The sequence below is a fragment of the Phragmites australis genome, chromosome 19, assembly GCF_958298935.1.
Source record: "Phragmites australis chromosome 19, lpPhrAust1.1, whole genome shotgun sequence".
Taxonomy (NCBI): Eukaryota; Viridiplantae; Streptophyta; class Magnoliopsida; order Poales; family Poaceae; genus Phragmites; species Phragmites australis.
The window spans coordinates 14,854,242-14,877,411 of NC_084939.1; the positions used below are offsets into that span (position 1 = coordinate 14,854,242).

Sequence of the window (23,170 nt, forward strand, 5' to 3'; positions counted from 1 at the left end):
CGTGCATAAAATAAAGAACATATTTTATACTTAAGAAGGGAGTCATCGAATGATCAGTGAAGGTAATACTTGTCGGTTTGCTGCTATAGTTATGCATGTCCTCTTGCTCCAAGGTAAACTTTCTGTATTCATACTCCTTGAAATTTGCCTGTTTGAATAGCACCCAATTGAAATTCTTAAGTAATCAATTATCAATAATATTTAAATGAATCGATCCTTGCAGGTGTCAAATGCACCAACAATATTATCGTCATATCAGCTGACCAATTCGGGAATTTTCCAGTTGCAAACAGCTAATAAGTACAAATGTACATAGTTAAATGATGTCCCTCGAGATGTTTCACATCCACAAAAAATCGTGTCCTCTCCCACTACCGCTCATTATAAAATCAATAGATACAAACTACTTGTACAACTGTTCTTGGACATGTTTCTTTACGGATTTAAAATCTGTAGCCAACAAATATGCATGCACCTAGATCCAGATCCACGGACTGTACTTCTTAATCAGCTCAAATGGGCTGTGTTGAGTGTGTTCACATGTAGTTATTTCCCAATTAGAGATCGTCCTTTATCAAAATCTAAGAACACATTGGAACCATTTTAAAGTTGATTACTTCAATATAACATTGCAGTTGTGCTAACAGCTGCCTCGCACCCTCTAATGTGCTGTTGCTTCGAGCAGCTACAAAGGAAAACAGAACTACGTATAGTGGTGCATTGGTGCTTTTCTCATAGTGGAATTGGGATATCTACTGTCCAATAATTACAAATTTAAGAAATATATACACAAGGCAATTTGTGAAAACTGAAATGAGTGAAAATGGGTCTTGCCAATGCAGGATTTTCAATGTTTGAGACATTCCAATAGATTCAGAATTAATGGTTACCTTCAAACAGAGCAGAAACAGGTAGCTGTCCCCAAATGTTAATGTAACTCATCACTGTAGCACATGCTATCACGAACACTTGAGGTCTCATGAGCTATGAGGAAAGCATTGATGATCACTAAGTTATTAGCAAGTGCAAGATATTGTCGTAATTAACATTCTTAGCAAAACTAAAATTAGTATGAAAAAATTACAATGCAGTCTAATACCGAAGTAGTTTTCCATGGAGAATGTTATGGATAAGCTTAATTGGCAACTAATTTCATATAATAATAAAAATGGAGACTATAATCCTTGTTTTCTTCACAAAAAGTAAATAATTTAATTGCATGATCTGTTTAAAACAAAAATTCAGAGTCTCACGCACCTTAATCCGTTGATACCCTTGACATAGCCCTCACAATACTGCATGGCCTTTGTAAGCCTTGATCTTTAAAGAACATGTAAATATGCTTATATCTCATAGAAGCAAAAAATTAATAAACCAACCTTTTGATCTTAGTTGCTTGCTGCAGAAGTAGCTGGTCAACAGCCACATGCCATTTCAGAAAAATCCACGGTCAATTCAATCCAAAGAGGCAAGAAACAAAGAAAATTTTAGCGTATGGCTAGAGGTCATCCTTGCATCATAGAGCAACCAATAATTTACAACTAATTAAGTAACAACAATTGTTCAAGCTTCATTGTTGCTAAGTGTATATGTTACAGCATTTCTTGAAGTTTTCTCAATCATGAATGCAAACCTCTTATAACTAAACGAAGCAAAAATCTGGATACTACATTACATGACGCTTAAATTATTTTGAGCAATGTATCAACTAATGAAATTATCAGCTTTCCCTAAACATGGGCTAGCTTAATCTATATGAAGGCAAAAGATCGATAAACTTCTCTAGCTGCAGGCTAGCATGGGTGAGCCAGCAACAAACATGGGAATCTATGGCTCAACAAATGAACCATAGAGTCCGGCAAGAAACAACAGTACAGAGGCAAGCCAACTAAGCCCAAATCATACATTCTGAGTAGCAAGCTCATACAGCAGCTTGCTCAATGATAACAAAGCACAAACGCACGAAGAAATTAGAGGAATAGAGAAAGAGGCTCACTTAGTAGCCGGAGAAAAGTGAATAGACAGAAAATGATGGTAATAGATTGAATCAACGGATCGGTTAGCCTTGACCCAGAGGGTATTCGATCGATAGACCCGCTGCAACTGGCTGAAAAATTGTCTCCACCATTGCATCTGGTGACCCTACATGGTGGTCTGGCCTTCTCCCACGCGCTCCTGGGCCAGGCCTACCCGGCCGAGCCAGCCTATTCCAACGCCTGAGTTGGCCTCCCTGTCCCGCCGCTCTTTCTATCTTGCGGGCCCGTGCTGAGCCGCGCCAGCTTAGCTAAGCCAAGTCGTGGAGCCCTGGCTCCTCTTCTTCTTCCCCAGCCCCGGCTCGTTCCCCCTCCGCCGGCCACCAATCCAAATCTGTGCCTCCTCGCACCCATTCCCCTCCCCGAAATGGTTGAGCCCAAAGCATTAAGCGTCGTCAAGACATCCTCGCCTGTTTCCCCCTCTTTAATCCCTCTCTATTGCATAATCAAGGCAGGCCGTCGGCTTTTTCCCTCCAAATTCCAGCCGCTTCGCTCACCCTCGCGCCTATTTAAGCTGCCCTCTACCACCTCGATGAGGCTCCACACACCCCTCACCCGCTCACGCCCTGTTTTTCTGCTCGAAACGCCGTCGCCGCCTGCTTCTTCTTCGGCTCTGGTGAGATGCGCCACCGCCGTTGTTCTTCGCGTTTGCGCTGTCTTCGGTCATGATAGCATTCTCTCCAGCTCTGCAGGACCATTTGGAGTTGATCCCATGGCTCGTTGTCGATGTTTGGCCACCGGAGTACCTCTTCTGACGCCTCACCAACTGTCTCCACCACCCTCATCGTCGCCTGGCCTCCACAGCCTTGCTCCGGCCTCGTATCGCTCAGGGTGAGTTCACTGGCGCTCCCTTTCCATTTTCTGGCGCTCGTTGGAGCATCCCGGCCACTGGCGCTCTATTCCGGCCACCCTTCGGCCGCTCGCCACCATGCCGAGCCTCTCCTGAGCTTCTAATCCACAGTGGACCCATGGACCGAGGGACTTCTCTAGGTTCACCGCCTGGTGGACTCGGTCCACGCGGGTTTTGCATCACAAAATAATTCATTTCTTGATTTATGACATCAGCATGCACAATAAACAAGTTTTTGAATATAAATATAATTGAATAAGCAAAATTTGTAGAAACACCCCTAGAACTTCAAATGCTTATAACGTTTTGCTCGTAGCTCTGATTTAGGTAATCTTTGCGCTCAAATTCTCGTAGCGATGTGTAGAATCTCTTTATAGGGTCTTTACCAAGTTTTAGTATTATCTGGTGTACTATTATTATGTTTGATTGTGTGCTCATGTAGACGATTCAGTCCAAGAGTAGTTCGGAAATTTCCAGGAAGACGACTTTGAAGGAACTGTGCATCACCTTGATGAAGGCAAGTGTCTTGATCATGTTGTGATTCAAGTTTTAATATAAAGATAGCTTTTAGAAAATATGCATGCTGTTTTTGTGGTGAAATATGTAGTATAGCAAACACTAGCCTATCATGTAGGTTTTACGCTTATAGATGCTTATTTCTCAATAATATTATGTTTCTACTTAGCTATACTTTTAGATGAACATATAATATGTAGGTGATGAATCATGAGCTATGAAATTAAAAGTTAAGATAGAAAGTATGTTATGATAATTGATGTTGTTGGGAATTAGCAACAATGGATCTAGGGTTTGGGCAAGAAGGGTATGTTGGTATGTGGCTATTGATGTGTTCCAGACATGGTTATCTTGGATGAATATCTTTGGTGTTTACCCTTGTTGGTTAGTTGGTGGTCTTGCCCATACCACAATAAGGACCGATTAGTAGAGTGACCACCCATAACAATAGTACAACTATGAGACCTATATGGTGTGGCTTGACTAAGTAATTAGATGCTCTCCCAGTGATGTATGAGCTAGTGGGATGTGTAGAGAAGGAATGGGTACTTCCCGATTCTACCTAGCACAAGAGAGTGCTTCTGGGGTGGAGGTTACTCTACTTATGTATGACAGTAAAATCTCAGTGGGCAAGTGCATACTGGGAGACTCTTTGAAAAAAGCCTCATAGTGATCTTTTGGCGCACATCTCGAAAGTGTGTAAGGGACTGACGGGTGCCAGCAAAAGAGTTGGTCACGACTCGTGGGTAAAGTGTACAAACTCTGCAAAGTATCAAATTAAATATTCAGCCGTGCTCACAATTACGAGTGGCATGGACCCTCACATGATTAGTCGGGTGGAAGTTTCCTATAGTTAAGAAATGATTGAAATCTCGGAGGCTAAAGGAGATCTGTTGCACATCTTTTCTTTTGAAAAAGACTGCTTTTCTATAGCTATAGTCTAAAAATTGGCTTTTATGCAAATTAAACCCTAGAAGATAGAAAATCTTGGTCTAAGCCTTCGTGTTATACTTTCCCCCATTACTGAGTATTGGAAATACTCATGCTTGATTTTCAGAAGGTGAAGCTTATGAGGAATATCCTGAAGACGGTGCAAAGTTCTAGGCTTGTGAAGCTTCCGATCGATTGCCTGAGGAGTGGGCACTGCAGTGTGTTTTCTTTCCTCTGCTATGTAATTTTTTTAGACCCGTGTGATCATTTTGTAATAACTAACATTGTAATAATGAGCACCGTATCTTTTATCCACTAATAATATCGCTATATGTATGTGTAAACTAATCTTGGTGTACATATAATTTACATTTGGTTTTTGCCTTAAAACCATGTGTGACAATTCTGAGAGCAACCATGGAGACGACAGTCAAAAACCAAACATCTACGGCAAAAGAGATTATCAAAAGAATCCAAAACGACATCCATAGTCATGTCAAGAGATAGTTGGCTTTGTATCTTATGAGAACATCCATATTGCTTCTCATTTTTCTCAAATATAACTTCAGATCTTTCCTCAATTTGTAATGGAGTCGCATCAATAAGCTAAGAGAGAACATTTACAACCTCTCGGATTAACCCATGTTCTTGAGTAGCTTTCCATATCAATTGACCTTCTCCCTCCATGAAAAGACATTTCTCTTCCTCTTGTTCAAGAATTTCATCATCGCTGTCACTGCAGATCAGAGCTTCATTTCCAACTGGATCATAGTAAATTCTTCTCCTACCAACAACTGACTGATCGCCGTCCATTATTTGGTTTCTGTGTTGTCCAGGAAAATCCGCGTGGTGTATGGAGGGATCCTCTAAACCAACGGTAGCTTCACGAACCGCACGACAATCCTCTGCGCGGCACAGGTGGAGCTCGAGAGCACGAGCGTCCCGGCTGCCAAGTTCTCCTCCTACACATACATCATGCCCCTCTCCCTCGGCCTATACGTCAGGTCTGATCCCACGAGATTGGACTGCCCCTCCGCGGCGCGCCGGAATAGCGTGTCCCTCGAAGCTGCCTCCGTCGTGGCGGCCACGTCGAACAACGCGTATCCCTCCTTTTAGGGATAAAGCTATCAATGGTGAATCGAGCATTCGCTATCCTTTTTTTTTAAGAAGCTATGTACCCGGGTAGAGATGATTTGTCTCAAAGATGTTCCGCTCATCCAAGAATCTGAAACTTCATCTACATAAACTCATAAATAGCCCTTTCCTTTCTTTTCTTGACTTAAAAAGGTAGGTGTCCCTCTGCAGCACCTTCCTGTTTGCCTCCACCTTGTCCTTGATGTAAGCGAGGCGCCCGGATTGAATGAGGGGGAGCACGATGAGAGGAGGCGATGTGGTTGCTGCATCTGGTGCTGCTCATCGAAGAGGACATCTGAGGATGAGATATGCCACCGGATTTGGCTGCTGCGGGTGGGGGAAAGGATGAAGGGCTGCAGCTTGTTTTGTGAGGAAGAAAGAAAGGAGAGGGAGAAGACAGGTGAATGGCAGCTGGTTTGGGGCGGAGCTCGGGTCCTCCACGAAATTATTTGGCGTGTTCAAATTTCCTTCATTTCCATAGCTTGTGGTTTTCTTCCTGGAATAACGATAGTTAATGGCATTGATTCTCGTGGAATTGAAGGTAAAACAGATTGAATTGTGGGAGGGTGGAAAGGAAGGAAAGAGTTAGAGGAAGGGGATGACGCTGACAATTGGGACCATGGGGTAGCGATAAAGAAAGAGAGAGATCAGAGAAAAATAGGTTGTTACATAATCTTTAGATGAAATTCATACTGATGTGGGTCCAAGCCATTTCAGACACCTCTAAAGGGTTAAGTAAGCCAGGTATGTGTTTGTTTTCTTATTTAGCAACTAGCTAAATGGCTGTGTGTTGCTACGGGTATATGAACTATATTTGTTCACATGAAAATTAGGTAGCTTCTCAAAATTCCCACAAAATGCAACTCATAATTAACATGTCTCATAGACTGAATGCAAGGGCTGTGCTACACGATCCCAGTGTGTGCGTGCGCGTGTGCTGTACCGAAGCTGCTTGAGCGCAGCTCTCGCCACCACACATGCCCACCAGATCAGAGCCGCTGCCATGCGTCTCCGCTCTGATCTCCTCCTCTGAACCATGCCATCCTTGCCACATGAGCTTCTCGTCACATGGTGTGTAGTTGCCCTCGTTGAAGGTGTAGATCTTGCCCAGTAGCCAACGTAACTGTACATGTCAAAAACTGAAATACACACTTAAGTGAATCAAATTTTTAGCATCAAGTTGCAAGACAAGATTGATACCATCTCTACAAGCACATCTCGACTGCTCTGAATGAACCATAACCATCAGAATAGCACCCAATGCACCTTGAGAAGAATCCGCATAGAAGACCCCTTCTATGTTGCACTCTAGGCATCTCACCTGCTGTTGGCACCAGAATGATGATTATGTATTATGGTTTGTTCCTTCAACCACGCTCTCAACCATAAAAGATTAAAGGTAGTGTCTTTTGCCTATAAAATTTCCTGTCTCCCGCTAACAAGTTCTCACTATGTGCGCTTGTTCTTGCAATCCAGAGAGGGAATTAGAATAAATGTCCAGATATATAAGATCATGAGTCTAGGAATAAGGATGTAATTAGGTTCTAGCAGATTCTTCATGATACTCCAATGCTTCATCTAGTGGTTATGAACTCCACCAAAGCATGTATAATGGATTCAGAATCTGTGCCCTTAACTCACCAATTTGCAATCAGCTCTACAAGGCTTCAGTGCAGCACTTGTCTAGCCTACAAGTACCCATGGATTAGCTAGTTTAAAATAACAATTGGTGCACTGGTAAAATAGATTTAGAAACTAAATGCTAAATTAGATGTAACTTCTATAGCTTTCCTAAAAAAGAATTACAAAAAATGCTACCATAGAGTCGTGAAAAGCTAAATTTGGATATCCATGATAAAATCTAGAAACAAAATTTGGATTTTTTTTTTATAAAATCTTAACATGGAGTCAATAAAGTTATATCAGATGGAGTAACCAGCTCAATAACTTCTTCAGAGTCATGTATGTACTGCTAAGGCTTATATTCTCAAATGGTAAACTGTAAGCTAAGCACTTAATAAACCATCCATACTAAATCATTGTCCACTAAATGTGTATAGTTTTAAGTCCTGGATTGAAAAGATGAAGTGTTTCACCGTGGAAAAAAGTATCTTGTACTTTGTAGTGCAAAACAATTTTATGCTTGTTCCTTCGTAATACAGTACCAAACTACTTTTTCCAACAAATAAGGACTGAAATTCAGTTTTGCATAGTTCACCACTCTACCGAACAACTAAATAGTCCAAGTGCCAACTAAATTTCGAAAGAGTTTATATTTCCATCACAGATTGAAAAGATAAAGGCTTTCATAGTGAAAACGTCATATAATTCTTTGTACTATAGAACAGTAAGGTTAGAGGTTGAATGTTCACTCTAAATCTTAATTCTCTCATCATACTTAAAAAAGCAAGAAGATGTGATTCGTCCGCTTCGGATGATTCCTCTGTCGATTCCACGATTCCTCTGCCTGCGTCCTCTGTCCGTCATGCATATCTCGCTCCCTCATCACACTGCTCCCCTCCCCGCGCGTCTCACCCTGCCCCAATCTCACTCCTTGGTACAATCCATGCATCACCGCAGCCCTCATCTGCCCCTCCCCTTCCACTCCAATCCCTCGCACAACCTCCCCAATACTGCAACCCCCGCTGTCACTCCCTGGAACCCCGGCGGTGGAGATGCCATCCTCCCCGATTTGTGCTTTAATGTAGAATTCAGATCGGGGAGGACGGATCGGGGAATCCGTGCTTCCCCGATCCGTCCTTCCGCCACCGTTCAGGCCACGATGCCACCGGCACCGTGGAAGAAGTGCCTGCTCCACACGGGCCTCCTCACCGCCACCGGATACTTCGCCATCGTCGTCCTCTTCGAGCTTCCCTTGTTGCCTTTCTCAGCATCCTCTGCTTCCTCCTCTTCACCGTTCCTCCCGATCCAGCACCACACCGCCGGGAGCTCGAGGCGGTGGCGGCCTTCACGTCCCCATTTTCCAGCGGCCGCCTCGCCAAGTTGGCGTTCCCCCGGCCTGTCTCCGCTCCCGATCTTCTCCTCCCTCCTCCTCCTCCCGCGGCCCAATGCCACCACCACCGCCGATGCCTTCACCGCCGCCAAGCTGCACCTCACGGACCTCCACCCCCGCACCCAACCCCAATCCGACGGCGGTTGATAACAAGTTAACTGTAACATATATAGAGAATTCTTTGAGAGATGTACATAGGAGGGCCACACAAATGCTTGCCAAACAGGGAATGGGAAACCAGCTACATCTTCTAATTGTAATTCTGTTTGATATTAGTGGTTCTTACAGTATGTGTATTACTGGTTGGGTCATACAGAACTTTGAAATTACTTTGGGATTTTTGTTATATACATGATGTGCCTACTTTTGCAGGGAAAATTAAAAGAGTTTGGGAGACTGACATTGGAATCATATCTCAATGTTTCTTGCCAAAGCATGCTAGCAGGCCAAACAAGCAGTATCTGGAAAATGTTGCACTCAAAATCAATGTCAAGGTCTCTATATTTTATATTCAATGTTTTAGTTTTGGTTCTTTCTTACAGGTATGTAACAATTCTTTGCTTTAAATAGGTCGGAGGGCACAACACTATTCTTGAGCGAGCCTTTGTACGCAATGGCATGCCATTTGTGTCAGAAATTCCAACAATTATCTTTGGTGCTGATGTCACACACCCCCACCAGGAAAGGACTCTGCACATCCATTGCTGTTGTAAGTTTCTTCTAATAACTATCAATTTCTGTATCATTATTCAGTCGTACGATGTGCTCGTACAGATGTGATCATTGTGGACATTCCTGCTCATCATTTGGTTGTATTCTTTACATTGAATTCATGTAGGTGGTGGAATCAATGGATTGGCCAGAAATCACCAAGTACAGAGGTCTTATGTCTGCTCAACCACACCGACAAGAGATAATAGAAGATCTATTTATTGTCAGTAAAGACCCACATAAGGGACATACTGTAAATAGTGGCATGATCAGATAAGTTTGTGTTTTATTGGAGATGACTATCAGTTGTCATATGGTTTAACTGGGGAATTGACATGCTCTTATTTACAGGGAGCTACTGATTGCTTTTCGCAGGAAGACAAACCGAAGGCCTGAGAGGATAATATTCTATAGGCATGTGTGCTAGATTTTGTTGTTTTGTTCATCTCTTTTCTTGTTGAATAAAACCTTTTGACTGATCTCTCCTATATAGGGATGGTGTAAGTGAGGGTCAGTTCAGCCACGTTCTGCTTTATGAAATGGATGCCATCAGAAAGGTTTTTGCCCTTTCTATTTCAAGGCTTGTGCCTCTTTTGGAAGAGGGATATCTACCGCCAGTCACGTTTGTGGTTGTCCAGAAAAGGCATCATACATGGCTTTTTCCTGAGGTTCATGGAAGGTGTGATATGACTGACAGAAGTGGAAACATTCTTCCTGGTTAGGTTTTTGGTGTCATAACGTTATTGAGAACATATATCTGTGGCTTCTAGAGTCATTTGCTGATTGGGTGTATTTTTTTGCTTTGTTGGTGCTGTAGGAACTGTGGTTGATCAAAAGATTTGCCATCCTACTGAGTTTGATTTCTACCTATGTAGTCATGCCGGCATCCAGGTAACCACATGCTACCTATGTGCAGTTCTTTTTCTAGAACAATTTTTTTTCTGTTATTGAGTGCTTTTGAATATGTTTCTTTCAGGGGACTAGCAGGCCCACCCATTACCATGTCCTTTATGATGAGAATCATTTTACAGCTGATGCACTCCAGTCATTGACCAACAATCTTTGCTACATGTAAGTTCAGCTCTCCCTCATACGGGCGCACACACATGACAGTTGTTTATTACTCTTGGTTTACCTCTATGCTTGTTGCACCCGTGCAATGTCAATTGGTGAATCTGAATTATAGAGATAGATTGAGGTTGGTATGGATATGAATCTCTTGGTCTGTTAGTTAGGAAAGTTGGAAGACTATCACCTTCAGTGGTCGTAATTTGCGTGGAATAGTGTAGCTTGGTGGAATTGGGCACGAAAGGTACAAACTTAGGGGTGGACAATTCTAGAAAGAGTTAGAATTGTTTTTCAGTGTCAAGAGAATGTGGTGTGATTGACCTGTTGGTGATGTCTTTAATTTTTCAAAGCGACCTGCAACCGCATTTTGGAGCTGTAGAGTTTGACTTATCAACTTCTCATTGGGAACCTAAACTTCTTTTCCTCTTTTCTATTCCCTGATTAGAAGAACGAAAATAATTTTCATTTAGTTACGTGTGCTTTGTTTTCATATCCTAGAGTTTATATGTCCAGATAGTTCCAGCTTTGTCCAACTTCGCAACGATTGTGACCAATTGACTATAAAGAATGTTTGATGAGTCATTGAAGTAGTGATCACCACGACAATGACCAAAATTTTGTTTCCAGATTTTTTCATTTACAACAGTCAGTAATGCAGTTCCTTGCAATTTATTTGAAAACGCTTCAACTTGAATTTGAACTTTGCTTTGCAAAATTGGCATGTTTTGTGCGACATGTCACTTTGTTCTTTCAGTTGATGGCGACTCAAGTGCGAGAAATGGATTCAGGATGATGACAACAAGTCGGAGGAGTCAAAGATGAAATGGTGGGTGAAACGTTTGATTGGTAGGCCAAAGGATGTCTACATCAGTTGGCCATACCCATTCACAAAAGGCAAGCTATTTGCTATGACTCTAACAGCTGGTTTGGAAGGTTACCATGTCAATGTTGATGGGCGGCATGTCACTTCATTTCTTTACCGCATTGTAAGTTCACTGTAAAGCCTCATAAATCTTGATGAGCAGTCGTGAAGGTATGCATTGCTAATTGTGGCCAGCTGATGTTCTCGACAGGGTTACTCTCTTGATGATGCAACTAGATGTTCTTTACCGCACTGTAAGTTCACCATAAAGCCTCATAAATCTTTGTTGACTGTGAACATGCAAATCTAATTGGAATACAACATGAAAAGTTTATATCTCTCCATGCTTAGTGCTGCCGCCCTTCCAATTTGACATAGAGTTCTCTTAATGATCGGAGGATCCTCGAATTGAAGCGAAACCATGTAGGATTGATTAATTAAATTGGATAGGCAGTAATGGATATTGCTGGTCTTGTCAATAACATTGCCTGGTAATGGAAATGGACTTTACCCTCTATCCCACAAAAATATTAGTTTACACTAGCCAGAGAATGCTTATTATAATTGCAGGTAGTGTGAGCACATGATAGTCGCTTGTGTATTTATTACTTTGACTGAAAAGCACCATGATAGACATTCCCCTGCCATACATTGAAAAGCTTAATTGATAAGTAAGTGTATAAGAGTAAACACATATATTCCTAGAAAATCTTAATTTGAAGAAAGGAGTAGCGCATGGTGGAATTCGTCCTTTTACTTTAAATCAACTGCATTTTAGTGCAAAGCTCTAAATGTTATGAGTACATCAAAAGAATCACGTAACATCTATTGGAACGCGACTACGTGTGTAAGCAGAAAAAGCATGTCAACATCTCAAAATTGGGTTGTGATCCAATCACAAAACTTATTATTTTAGTGCTATCTTTGCTTTCCCGTTGTAACGTAGGGCATTTGGCTATTACATTTTAGTTAGACAAATATGAGTATGAATTTCTTATTGATTCTTGTAGGAAATATGTTATCTCATGAAAAATTTTGTGTTCCATTGAAACGCACGGGCATTTATGAATATCTTTCCATCTGATAATGATTTGGCAATTTGTGTACTTGCAGACTCGAAGGACAAATGCCTGAAGTGGGGAATCAAGGAGATAGTCAATAACATATGTAGTGGGAAATTTTTGCCACCCGTTGCAACGCATGGGCAAAAAACTAGTTGATGAGGACATACTTTCCACGGATACACACATTCCTCCTACCACACAATACGCTGAACAGGTGATAGAAGGATCAATAACGCGAGCACAAGCACGCCAACTTAATCATTAGGTGAACTTGTTCTTAGGGCTACCCACAAATATTTATAATAATGGATTACTATTTAACTATTGTGATGATTTTATTGTCCTTAGGAACCAGGGAGAATAACCACACAAGCCCAAGTATATAAGTGGAGGTGAGTTCAATTCGGATTTGGCCCTCTTGACAGTAGAAAATGATAAAGGCCATAACTGTTGATTCCGAAGGATTCTCGAGGCCCATGAGTACTTGATAGAAAGATAATTTCGTCTACTTTCAGATGGATCCAGCCTCATCTCAAAATTCCTCCTGAGCTATCCGGAATCGTTAAAGAGAGTCGCATCTATTTTTCAGTCCGAATCAAACTTGGGCCTTGTATTAGAGTCCAATTCGGCTTCCTGTGTTTTGGCCGAAACTTCTCCTCTTCTATCTCATAAATAGACAGCCGCATCCTCTTCTAGGGTTTGAGTTCTGATAGAATAGATCTAGCTTTTACTACTTCGCCTTGTAAACGCGCGTGTCGGTTAGACCGCTCGATTACTTGTTTTTGGAACCCCGTCACTTCTATTTTCATATTGTGCTCTTCATCTATATTCGCAATTAAGTTGCTTGTTCATCTTGTTCTTACTCGTTCTTCGATTGCTTGCAGGAACAAATACCCTCGTGGTTAGGTTGATCGTGCTCCGAAAGATCACAAACAACTTCTGGAGTTGGTGTATCGATCGCTAAGGCGCAACGTTCTTGGACGGTGTAGTCGGATCGTCAATGTCCATTCCACCTAAATTGACATCTACCTCTCTCATCGAAAGTTCGGGACCAGCGCATCTATCACTAGTCAATATAAAAAAGAATCACTTTGCTTTTTATCTGGGATGTGCAAATGACATCACAAAATATATTTACAGGTAAGTATAAAGTAATTACTTTTACCCAGGCAAGACTAAACTAGATGTTTGGACAGAATAGAAGGAACGTAACGAAAGAGGCACTAAATTATCAGAACATGTGTATGCGACAAAAAACATGGCAAATCATATATCCACTCAGCACATGCAAGCAATAGGAAGAACATGCAAACGAGCTCATCCAACAAGCACTATAAATACATCAATCACTGTCACGCCTATACGAAAGTGCCATCAGGTTGAGTGTGGCAGATTCATGTACAAATGAAGGTCATCATCGCTGAGCTTTCTCAGATCCATGCACAAATCAAGAGAGATGAAGAGAGGGATTTACCTCTGCCGGTTTTCGCATGAGGACCGCCACCTGGTTCTTTCTCGTCAGGCTGTCGGAGAGAGGTGACGTTGGGCTGGTGATCGTGGAATGCACAGCGGCATCCAAGGCATTGGAGACAGGCAATCTGAGGTAACTCACCGTGGCTATTTACTGGGGTAGCACCGGAGACAGGCGAGCTGAAGTACGAGGACGGGCTGCCTAATCCTGCCCACCCCACCTCCATGCCCTCATTTTCAATCCTAAACTTTGCCTCTTTAAGGAGCTTTTCAGTTCGCCCTCAGGTTTAGCAAGCTGCAAAAGAGATGGAATGGATTAGAAAGTGTACAGTAGGGGAATGGAGTGAGGTGATGGAGAAAGGAGGGGGAAAAGGGAGTAGCAGCACTTAAATATTCAGTCGAAACATCCATACCAAACTACACAGAAAATATTTTAAACCATATTCACGATGACCTGGGTAAGGATACAGACAAATGAAAAGGAAAGACAGAAAATATTCAAGAGCAATGGTGTGTTTGCCTCAAGCACGTCCGATTCATCTGTTAATAGAGCTGCCCGTGCCAATGCTAAATGTTGCTGTCGTGTGAGCAGCCACCGCCGCTGCAATGCATGTTCAATTGATGATAAATCCATCAATGATGATAAATACCCATGTAACATAACAAGAAAGGAGAGGAACAGAACATATACTGCAGTGCAACCAAATTGCCTCCAGCGATGAATTAGTCCTCAGAACAAAGGATCCATCACGGCCATGGCAGTCCACCTAGCAACCTGCAAAAATCATTGAAATCTCGGTGTCAATTTTCAGATCGACTACTGATGCTACAAATTAGAGGCAGAAATCACATCCTCCTCTTCTGAGGGTCTTGGATCTGCACGTAGAAGGGAAATTAGGCAATCAACAAGTCACTCGTAAGATTACAGAACAGGTGGAGTTTTCTATCTATTTTACCTTGATTCCACAATCCATCGATGCCAACGCCATGCTCCCTTATCGCCTGCTGACCGAAATTGTTCAGGATGCGCACCGCTTACTGTTGCCTGATAGTGCTCCTATGGGAGCTGGCCACGAATTCATTAGTCAAAGAAGAGGAGTAGAGCTAGCATTGGAGATGCTAAGTAGAATTTACGGCCCTGGTGGGATTTACGGGGTGCATCGTCAGGCAAATGGGGCAGCACCTAGCTTGGTTGCGGAGTCGGTTTCTGGGCAAGCCATGTCGGCCAGGCCACATCATCGAGGCGTGGCAGCGGTGTAACCCAGTCCGGTGACCGGAGGGCATCTAGGGGATCCCGCCATTGGCAGTGAGATCTGAGCTATGGCTGGGTCAGCGGCCTGGTCGATGGCGAGGGATCCCGCCAGAGCCTCTAGCGGTGGTGAGGAGGAGGTGATACGATTACCGCTGGTGTCCCGGTCCCTAGTGGTGGCGAGGAGGAGGTGACACAATGACCGCCAATGTCAGCGAGTGGGGGTGGAGCGGCAAAAGAAACCTCTTCGCGGTTGTTGGAGGAGGTGCCACTGGAGGCGTGGCGAGGTAACCGAGCGGAAGCCAATGCGGTGGGAGGGGGTGGCGCGGGAGGGTGGGGATACACCAAACCTTGGCATGGTAATGCAGTGACAGGGAATGGAATGTGGGTGCTGGGCATGAGTCCACCTATTGGCACATGGAAAGGACTGGAAGAAAGTTACAAGCGGAAAAAATTGACTTGGGAGGAAGGGAAACTACATACTTTTAAGTATAAGGGATATGGTAAGTTGAGCACTCTTTAATCATGAGATCAACTTCAGATTTCAGCCTAGGCCAGAAGAAAACTTTCTTAATTCTCTAGTAAGTGGCTCTTCTACCAAAATATCCTCCAATGGCTGAAGAGTTAGTCCTCATACCATTTCCTTTACCCACATATATTCTTCCCTTGTATCTTAATAATCCTTCCATTACAGAATATACTCCCAAGGGATCAACTCCTCCATTCAGCTTAACAATGGTCTGCTGATAGTGATCATCACTCACATAGCTATTTTGAATATCTTTCACCCATTCAGGTTGTTTGGCAGTAATAGCTAAACGTCTCTCTTCTTGCTGTCCCCTGGAAATCCTGGACAATCATCTGCAACTAGATTTTCTTTTCCCTTCCTGTACTCCACCTTGTAGTCATACTCCATCAATTTGAGTAAGAGCTTGTGCTGAATACCTCCTGTCAATCTCTGTGTAGATATATATTGTAAACTTTCCTAATCAGTCCTGATCATCACAATACTCCCTAGAAGGTAGGGCCTCCACTTCTTCAAAGCCTCAATAATTGCCACAGCTTCCTTTTCATATATTGATTGAACCATTGCTTTGTTGATGAGTGTTTTACTGTGATAAACAATGGACCTGCCAGACTGCATAAGAACAACTCATATGCCTAAGCCACTTGCATCAATTTCCAGCACAAAAGGTTTTATTAAATTTTGTAGAGTCAGCACTGGGCAAGTGGTCATTATCCTCTTCAGATTTTCGAAAGTGATAGTGTGAACTTCCTGCCAATTGAATTCACTTTTCTTCAAAAGATCAAACAATGGTCTTTAGATTTTCCCATAGTATTTAACAAACCTCCTATAGTACTTAATTAGGCCAAGGAGGCCTCTCAGCTAGGACACATTCTCAGGTTTTGGCCAGTGCAAGACATCCAATTTTTTTTGGGTCAGTAGAGACTCCATTTCATCAATGATGTGCCCAAGATATTCAATATGAGGCTGGCCAAAGGAACTTACTCATCCTGACAAATAATATCTCCTTTCTCAACACATCTAAGACTCATCTCAAGTGGATAAGGTGCTCCTCTAAATTTTTGCTGTATACAATAATGTCATAAAAAAAATACTAATATATACTTGTTTATATGTTCAGAGAATACCTGATTCATAAGGGATTTGAAAGTTGCAGGGGCATTGGTAAGGCCAAATGGTATGACTATATATTCATAATGACCAAGGTGAGTTCTAAATGCAATTTTGGGTATATCTTCTTCAACAATTCAAATTTGGTGAAACCCAGACCTCAAGTCAATCTTTGAAAATAGGTTGGCACCATGCAACTCATTAAGAATACCATTAATGGCTAGCATAGGAACTTATTCTTGATTGTGAGGTAATTTAGATGCCTATAATCAACACACATTCTCCAAGAGCCATCCTTTTTCCTGACCATGACAACTGGAGAGGAGAATGGACTAAGGCTTGGCTTGATCTGCTCATTTTGAGTATGCGTTTGGTGATGTTTTCCATAGCTTGTCTCTGCTGATGGGGTACTCTATAAGGTCTCAAGTTAGGTGATGCTGCCCTTGGTATTAAGGTAGTGTTTGGTTTGTGGGACGGGGTGGGACGGAGCGGATCCATCCTGTTTTTGAGCTGTTTGGTTGGAGTTCAGTGGGATGAGATGGTTCTGAATTAGAGGATATTCTTCAAAGATTCAGGATGGATCCGTTCCAAAAAAAAAGGCTAAAAGCAGTCGTCCCGAGTGGGACGTGTCGCTGATAGTGGGCCCAAAGTTCCATCCCACCCACCAAACAAACATCTATATATGAATGAAATCATCCCATTCTTAAATATATGAATAGAATCATCCCATCCCACCTCACTCTCCAACCAAACACTAACTAAGTGTATGGCATGATCACAGCTTCTTTTGGGTGGCAGCCCCTTTGGCTCTCCAAACAAATCAGAATATTGCTCGAATAGTTCCTCTATCTCCTTTGGAATGGCCAGTACATTCCCTTCTTCTAATTCTTGGATGTGTTTTACCTGAATCACATACCTGTCACCCACTTCCTGTACATCTTACATAGCTTCATTTCATTTACTATGCACTTGCCACTGGGGGCAGTAAAGTCAGGAAAAACCAAATGGTGACCATTTTTTGTGATAGTAAGCATCCTCCTTTGCAGATCAAGCCCAATGGTGCTGTACTCATATATCCAGTCTGCCCCTAGGATTACATCATAACTCCCGAGTTTAAGGAGTCTAAATGTGCCGCTGAATTTCTCCTCATATATTGAATAGGGTATTGTCACTAATTCTCCTCCTCCTGCTACTGTCACCTTCTTGGCTTCCATGTAGCTTAATTTAAAGCCATGCTTCAATGCAAATTCATAATCTATAAAAAAGTTTATGCTGCCAATATCCGGGTCTATAGCCTTCTTGTCTCCAATCAGGGAAAATGTCATGGAATTCGAGGTTCCAGTTACAACATTTGAAGACATATGCATCAGCTGCTCTTGAGTACTTTTAGGTTTTTCTCCCTATGGAGCAGTAGTGAACCCAGTTTTAGGGATACCTCATCAGTAGTATCTATTCCATATCCCTTTTCCTCATCTAGTGCCAAGGCAAACAACTTATCTCCGTCAATGGTTTCATTCCCCTCAACCAGAGCCAAGGCCATTAACATTTTCCTCACCTTGCAATTGTACTGTTGTGAACAAGGCTCCTGATAGAACCAGCATTTGTTCTTATCTCTGCTAGTAGGTTGGTTGTTTCTGTCCTTAGACACCAGTGCCTTGCCATTGTTCTTCAGGAACGTATTAGATTGATTTGAGGGATAAATCTTCCTAGCAGCCATTGATTGCCCCAAATGTTTAGAATACCAAAATTGCCTCAAGTAGACTCCTAGGTTGATAGCATGTGACACTGTGCTTGATGGAAGGTTTCAAGCCACCAATGTAGCAACTCAGGAAGAATGTTTCTTGGAGATAAGGGTGGTCTCTCTTTAAATATGATATACATTCTTCAAACTTGTTAATGTAGCGATTCACAGAGCCTAGCTACTGGCGATTCTAGAATTTAGAAACTATTTCATAAGTGGCCACTTCTAAAATTTGTCAAGAATCATCCTTCATAGCGGTGTCCAATTGATATGTTTCCATGGGATCCCTAACCCACTGAACCATCTCTCAACTCCCCAAAAAATGGGTTGTGGCTAAATTAACCTACTGTGAAAGAGGAGTACCAGAGACCTCAAAGGACTTCTAACAATGTCTCAACCAGCTCAAGAGTTGTTCACCACCAAACAACTGCAGTTATAGCTCTGGACCTCATACGATAGCTTCTGCATAAGGTTGTGAACCGCTTTCAGCATGTAAATGCATGCTCCTATCCATAGTGTAGGGTAACACCTGTGCTGCAATTCTACTACCAGGTTCTCCCTCAGCATTTCTGATTACAGTACCATTCCCAACCAAAACACTTGGATCAATCCCATAAGGGTTAAAGCACTAGACACTATTGCCTCCCTCAAATCCCCTATATCTGACTGTAGGTTCAGGGTAAATTGGGACAACAGGTTGAGTTGAATATGTGTAAATAGGATCATACCCCCCAATAGTACTAACATGCCTGTCCCTCGAATCTCCAGATCTTCCTCCTAAACACATACTTCCAAAGGACATACTACTACTTGGTGGTGCTAGAGCTATTGTAGGTGCAGGAGCAGTGACTGGATTTACCTGATTGTTCAAAGTAGTTGTGACCTCTGCTGATACTGGTGTTGCAGAGTTCATTTTTAAACGTGTGACTAAACTTGGCCCCAAAGACAATAAAATTTGCTTGATCTCGAACAACTCTCCCTTAAGCGAGGGCATCTCCCTTTTCAAAGCCATTAGCTCAAAGATATATCCCTTGATTTGTTGTATCTCTTGCTTCAGGACATCATCATCTCCCGAACCCATCTCCACTTGAAGTTTCTGGGTGCGGGTTTTGACCATCCACCGGTCTTTGAGGATAATTCAGGCTTAACCCTCACTTTTTGCCTCGATCGACCCTTCTGCCACCTTACAAAGGAGATCAACCAAGGGATTTTACACACAGACAAGCTGCGCAACTTGAGTCTGAATTTGCTGTCCCGCCATCTCCTCTCAGACTAAAGATCTGTTACGGACGTCGGAATTTTATAGAGCGGGTCTCAAGCAACCACTCCATCCTACACCAAAAACGAGATTTAGTCCATATCCAAGGATGAGCTAAGCTCTGATACCCTTGTCAGGATTCCCTGATGCAGGATCCCAACAATCGATTGATTTCATGAAGAACACAAAAGTTTAGAACCAAATGGTCACCATGGCGGCGCAAGGAAACTAGAACTAACCCGATAAGCTACTAGAAGATATGCTACAGAATATCTCGTCTTGATTCTCATTCCAACCACTTCGTTTTAGTTCAATACTAAATGATGCGGACATCGCTAGCGCCCACATGGAGCAACCAACTATTGTGTCAGGCATGATGACATGAGCTCGTGTGTGTCGTCTTGGACAACAGGTGAACATGTTCCTTGGGAAAATGAATGATCTAATTACAGGACACATGATATTACCTAATGATTATTGTTTAGTTGTTCTTACATGTGAAGGAAAATTTAATAAAGAGCTTGAGGTTGTATATGGAAGCCAAGCAAACAAGGAGAGATAATAATACTACCCACCCACAACTGCTGGCGTGAGAAAGTCAAGGAAGAAAAATAAATCAGCCTTTCCTATTTTTGTGTAGCCAATGGAAAGGAAACTATGTGCATGCATGCAACTGATTTTGATCTGCCGCACCATCCTTGCTGTGGTTGCTATTTTGGTGATGACAGCAAAAGGAAACATGCATACTTATGCATGCAGGAAGACAACTGCCGCCCAAACTAAGGGAAAACATCTAGTATTTGTTAGCTGGCTGGGGAAGAGGAAAGACAGACTTGATGTTATTTTGTTTTAGTGTTGCTGCTAGTCACTATGAACAATTGAGTCTCTCCAATTAAATCATTCATCATTGGGTGATTCTTTGGTTGTTGCTCTTGCGTTTTCTCCTAGAATTGCTCTAGCCTTTCTTCGTGAACATGCCAATTGTGTTTGACACGGTTGGTAGTCAATTGAGGAGTGATGTAGTGATTGTGAGGTTGTTGGTCACGAATGGATCATGGTTAGCCTCCCATTCGTCAACGTTGCACTCAAGTTATTAGATTTCTCCTATGATGGAAGATCAGGATCAATTATTTGTGCGCGTCTTAAATCGAGGCGTGCACATATCAGGTGGTATTAGAGCCTATATTGCCGGTAGGAATTCATCCTTTCTTTAGTTTGTTTGAATATTTCTCGTTTTATCTATAGTCCAGAAATACCCTACAAAAACATTCAATTTCTAGCTCTTTGCTGCTTTCAATCTGTCAGTTTCAGTTTGCTTAATTGAATTCTTATCCGTACTAGTAGTGCCTAGTTGCTGGTCGTTATCCTTGATTATCAAAAAAATCTCTGAAATTAATATGTCTTGTTTCGGCCTGAAATTTTCTCTATGCAGCCAGCACCAAATATTCAATATCTCTCGATCAAGAGATTCAAATCCATCCAAACCACTTCCGTTCGATTCATAACTCAAAAACCCGCCTTCCTGCAAAATTTGGCAGTGACTGGATCGGTATTTGCAATCTGCACGTGTTGCAATTTACCCTACCTGCTGTTGTCTTGTTAGGGTTCAACTTCAACTGTGATTTTTATATTCCTCTGTGCTGCAGGCTGGTATAAAAAAAGACAAAAAAAAGGACAAAAAAATTATGAACCAATTACTAGTTTGTTGTCCAGTTAGGTGTTGATATGAATTCAGCTAGCTATCCTTGATCCTTCAAGTTCTAGAATTGGATATCTGGACCGCACTGTTGTGTACACTCATATCCACTTGTTCCTAGCCTATATATACATATCCCCTGTTGATCAGCAACTTAGGCTAGCAGCTAGTTACGAACTGATTTTCAATTGGTGCAATTTCTGGAATTACTGATTGCGTACTCTTGCTACAAATTTATTCCCTCCTAGAGCTCCACAAATTTGCCACTGATCACGTGTTCTGGTACCTTGCAATCGCTTTACTGACTTCTGTTGAAAATTACCATAAACCAGCAGCACACGAGCAATCTTTGAGAAGGGTAAGAGTTTCGGTTGGTAAGATTTTTGACTTCGAGAGTACCATATACACACATACCATAGTCTGGTAGGGATTTGTGTCCTTGTCTTCACTGACAATGGCAGGAACTGGAGGTTCTGAAAATCATTCCCGTCATGGAATAGCTAATAACGAAGACGTGGTTGAACAACCTGCAGTTGTGCCATTGTCCCCGCGTTCTCAAGCTATAATGGAGGCGTTCGCCAGTACTTTCTAGTGGATGCTAACTGACCAGGTGCTTGTCCGTCTTGATAGCTTGGATAATCGTATCGGTGGGATCGAAGGGCGACTTGATCAAGTTGAGAGGACTCCTCCATGACAACACCCACCTCCACGAGGTCCTCAAGTCCGAGCAGGAGGAAATAACAACATTGTTGTTGTTCCTCCACCGCACCCAAGAGCAAATCTGAATCCTGCATTTCAACATGCTGCCGGTGAGGAGATACTTGATAATTTTGTAGCGACTGATCATGAAGAAGATGAGCCACTCCGTGATCAGCAATGTCTTGTACGTAATTGAAGAGAGATGGGAGCTAATGGAGGCAATGCACCCCGCTATAATGATGATAGGAGAGGTGATGCTCTGGGTAAGATTAAATTTACCATTCCTTCCTTTGATGGTAAGTACAACCCAGAAGCTTATTTGGATTGGGAGATGCCTGTGAGACAAAAGTTTGGCTGCCATGAGTATCCTGAAGATTGGCCGTGCTGCTACAAGTGAGTTCACTGACTAGTGGAGTTTGATCAAGCGAAGGCCAGATGCACCTATCACTTGGGATGAGCTTAAAGTGGTAATGCGTTCCAGATTCGTTCCATCTTATTTGAGTGTGATTTGCTTAACAAGTTGCAGAGATTGAGGCAAGGAAGTAACTCTGTAGAAGAATACTATCAAGAGCTGCAAGTTGGTAGGATACGAGCCAACATAGAGAAGGAGAACAATGCAAAATGGCTCATTTCTTGAGTGGTTTGAACAAGGAGATACAGAATATCCTCGATTTTCACCGGTATGATACATTGGATGAACTTTTCCACTATGCCTGCAAAGCGGAGAAGCAAGTGCAAGGGGATAGGAGTCGTCATACCCGTGGCAACTCCAATAATTCTTCATCATGGAAAAATACCAGTTCGCAAGTGCAAGGGGGCAGGGTTTTGTTCGGGTCGCAGCACAACATCTAGTCGCCCTACTTCTTCATCATCTAAGCCTACTGACTTGAAGAGAGTTACTACTGCCCCAGCTAAGAGTACATCATCAGCTGCTTCTACAGGAAGAACAAGGGAAATAGATTGCTTCAAATGCAAGGGGAAAGGGCAGTACCAACGTGATAGCCCAAACCAGCAAGTTCTCATCATCCAGGAAGATGGGGGGTAACCATCAAATAGCGACATAGATGAAGAATCTGATCGAGAAGAGTTGGAACACTCTTAAATTGAAACTCAGATTCAGATGACATTACCTTTGATTCAAGCCACACAAGTTCTGTTGTTCGATGAGTTCTTATCTCTCAAATGGAGCAAGCAAAGAAGGGGCAGCGTCACAACTTATTCTAGTCCAAATTTGTGATAA

The 23,170-nt window shown here is 42.4% G+C and overlaps 2 protein-coding genes and 2 long non-coding RNA genes across 4 annotated transcripts; 2 read left to right on the plus strand and 2 right to left on the minus strand.

The window, feature by feature from the left end:
• Positions 1–6,735: 6,735 nt before the first annotated feature.
• LOC133899912 (uncharacterized) lies at positions 6,736–13,971 on the minus strand. Its single transcript, XR_009906462.1, has 3 exons — positions 13,656–13,971; positions 7,105–7,151; positions 6,736–6,927 (listed from the first exon to the last, which is right to left on the minus strand). It is a non-coding gene; the product is annotated as an uncharacterized LOC133899912 (long non-coding RNA).
• On the plus strand, positions 9,237–10,271 carry LOC133900980 (protein argonaute MEL1-like). Its single transcript, XM_062342278.1, has 5 exons — positions 9,237–9,310; positions 9,539–9,601; positions 9,681–9,904; positions 10,005–10,078; positions 10,164–10,271. Exons 1-5 carry the CDS (start codon positions 9,237–9,239, stop codon positions 10,260–10,262), a joined length of 534 nt encoding a protein of 177 aa, XP_062198262.1. The 3' UTR covers positions 10,263–10,271.
• LOC133900799 (hydroxyproline O-galactosyltransferase GALT5-like) lies at positions 11,021–12,691 on the plus strand. The gene is made up of 3 exons (XM_062342045.1): positions 11,021–11,241; positions 11,329–11,371; positions 12,231–12,691. The coding sequence occupies exons 1-3, from the start codon at positions 11,074–11,076 to the stop codon at positions 12,335–12,337; spliced, it is 318 nt and encodes a 105-aa protein (XP_062198029.1). The 5' UTR covers positions 11,021–11,073; the 3' UTR covers positions 12,338–12,691.
• Positions 13,972–14,171: 200 nt separating the features above from the next.
• LOC133900127 (uncharacterized) lies at positions 14,172–14,815 on the minus strand. Its single transcript, XR_009906513.1, has 3 exons — positions 14,608–14,815; positions 14,343–14,426; positions 14,172–14,252 (listed from the first exon to the last, which is right to left on the minus strand). It is a non-coding gene; the product is annotated as an uncharacterized LOC133900127 (long non-coding RNA).
• Positions 14,816–23,170: the final 8,355 nt, after the last annotated feature.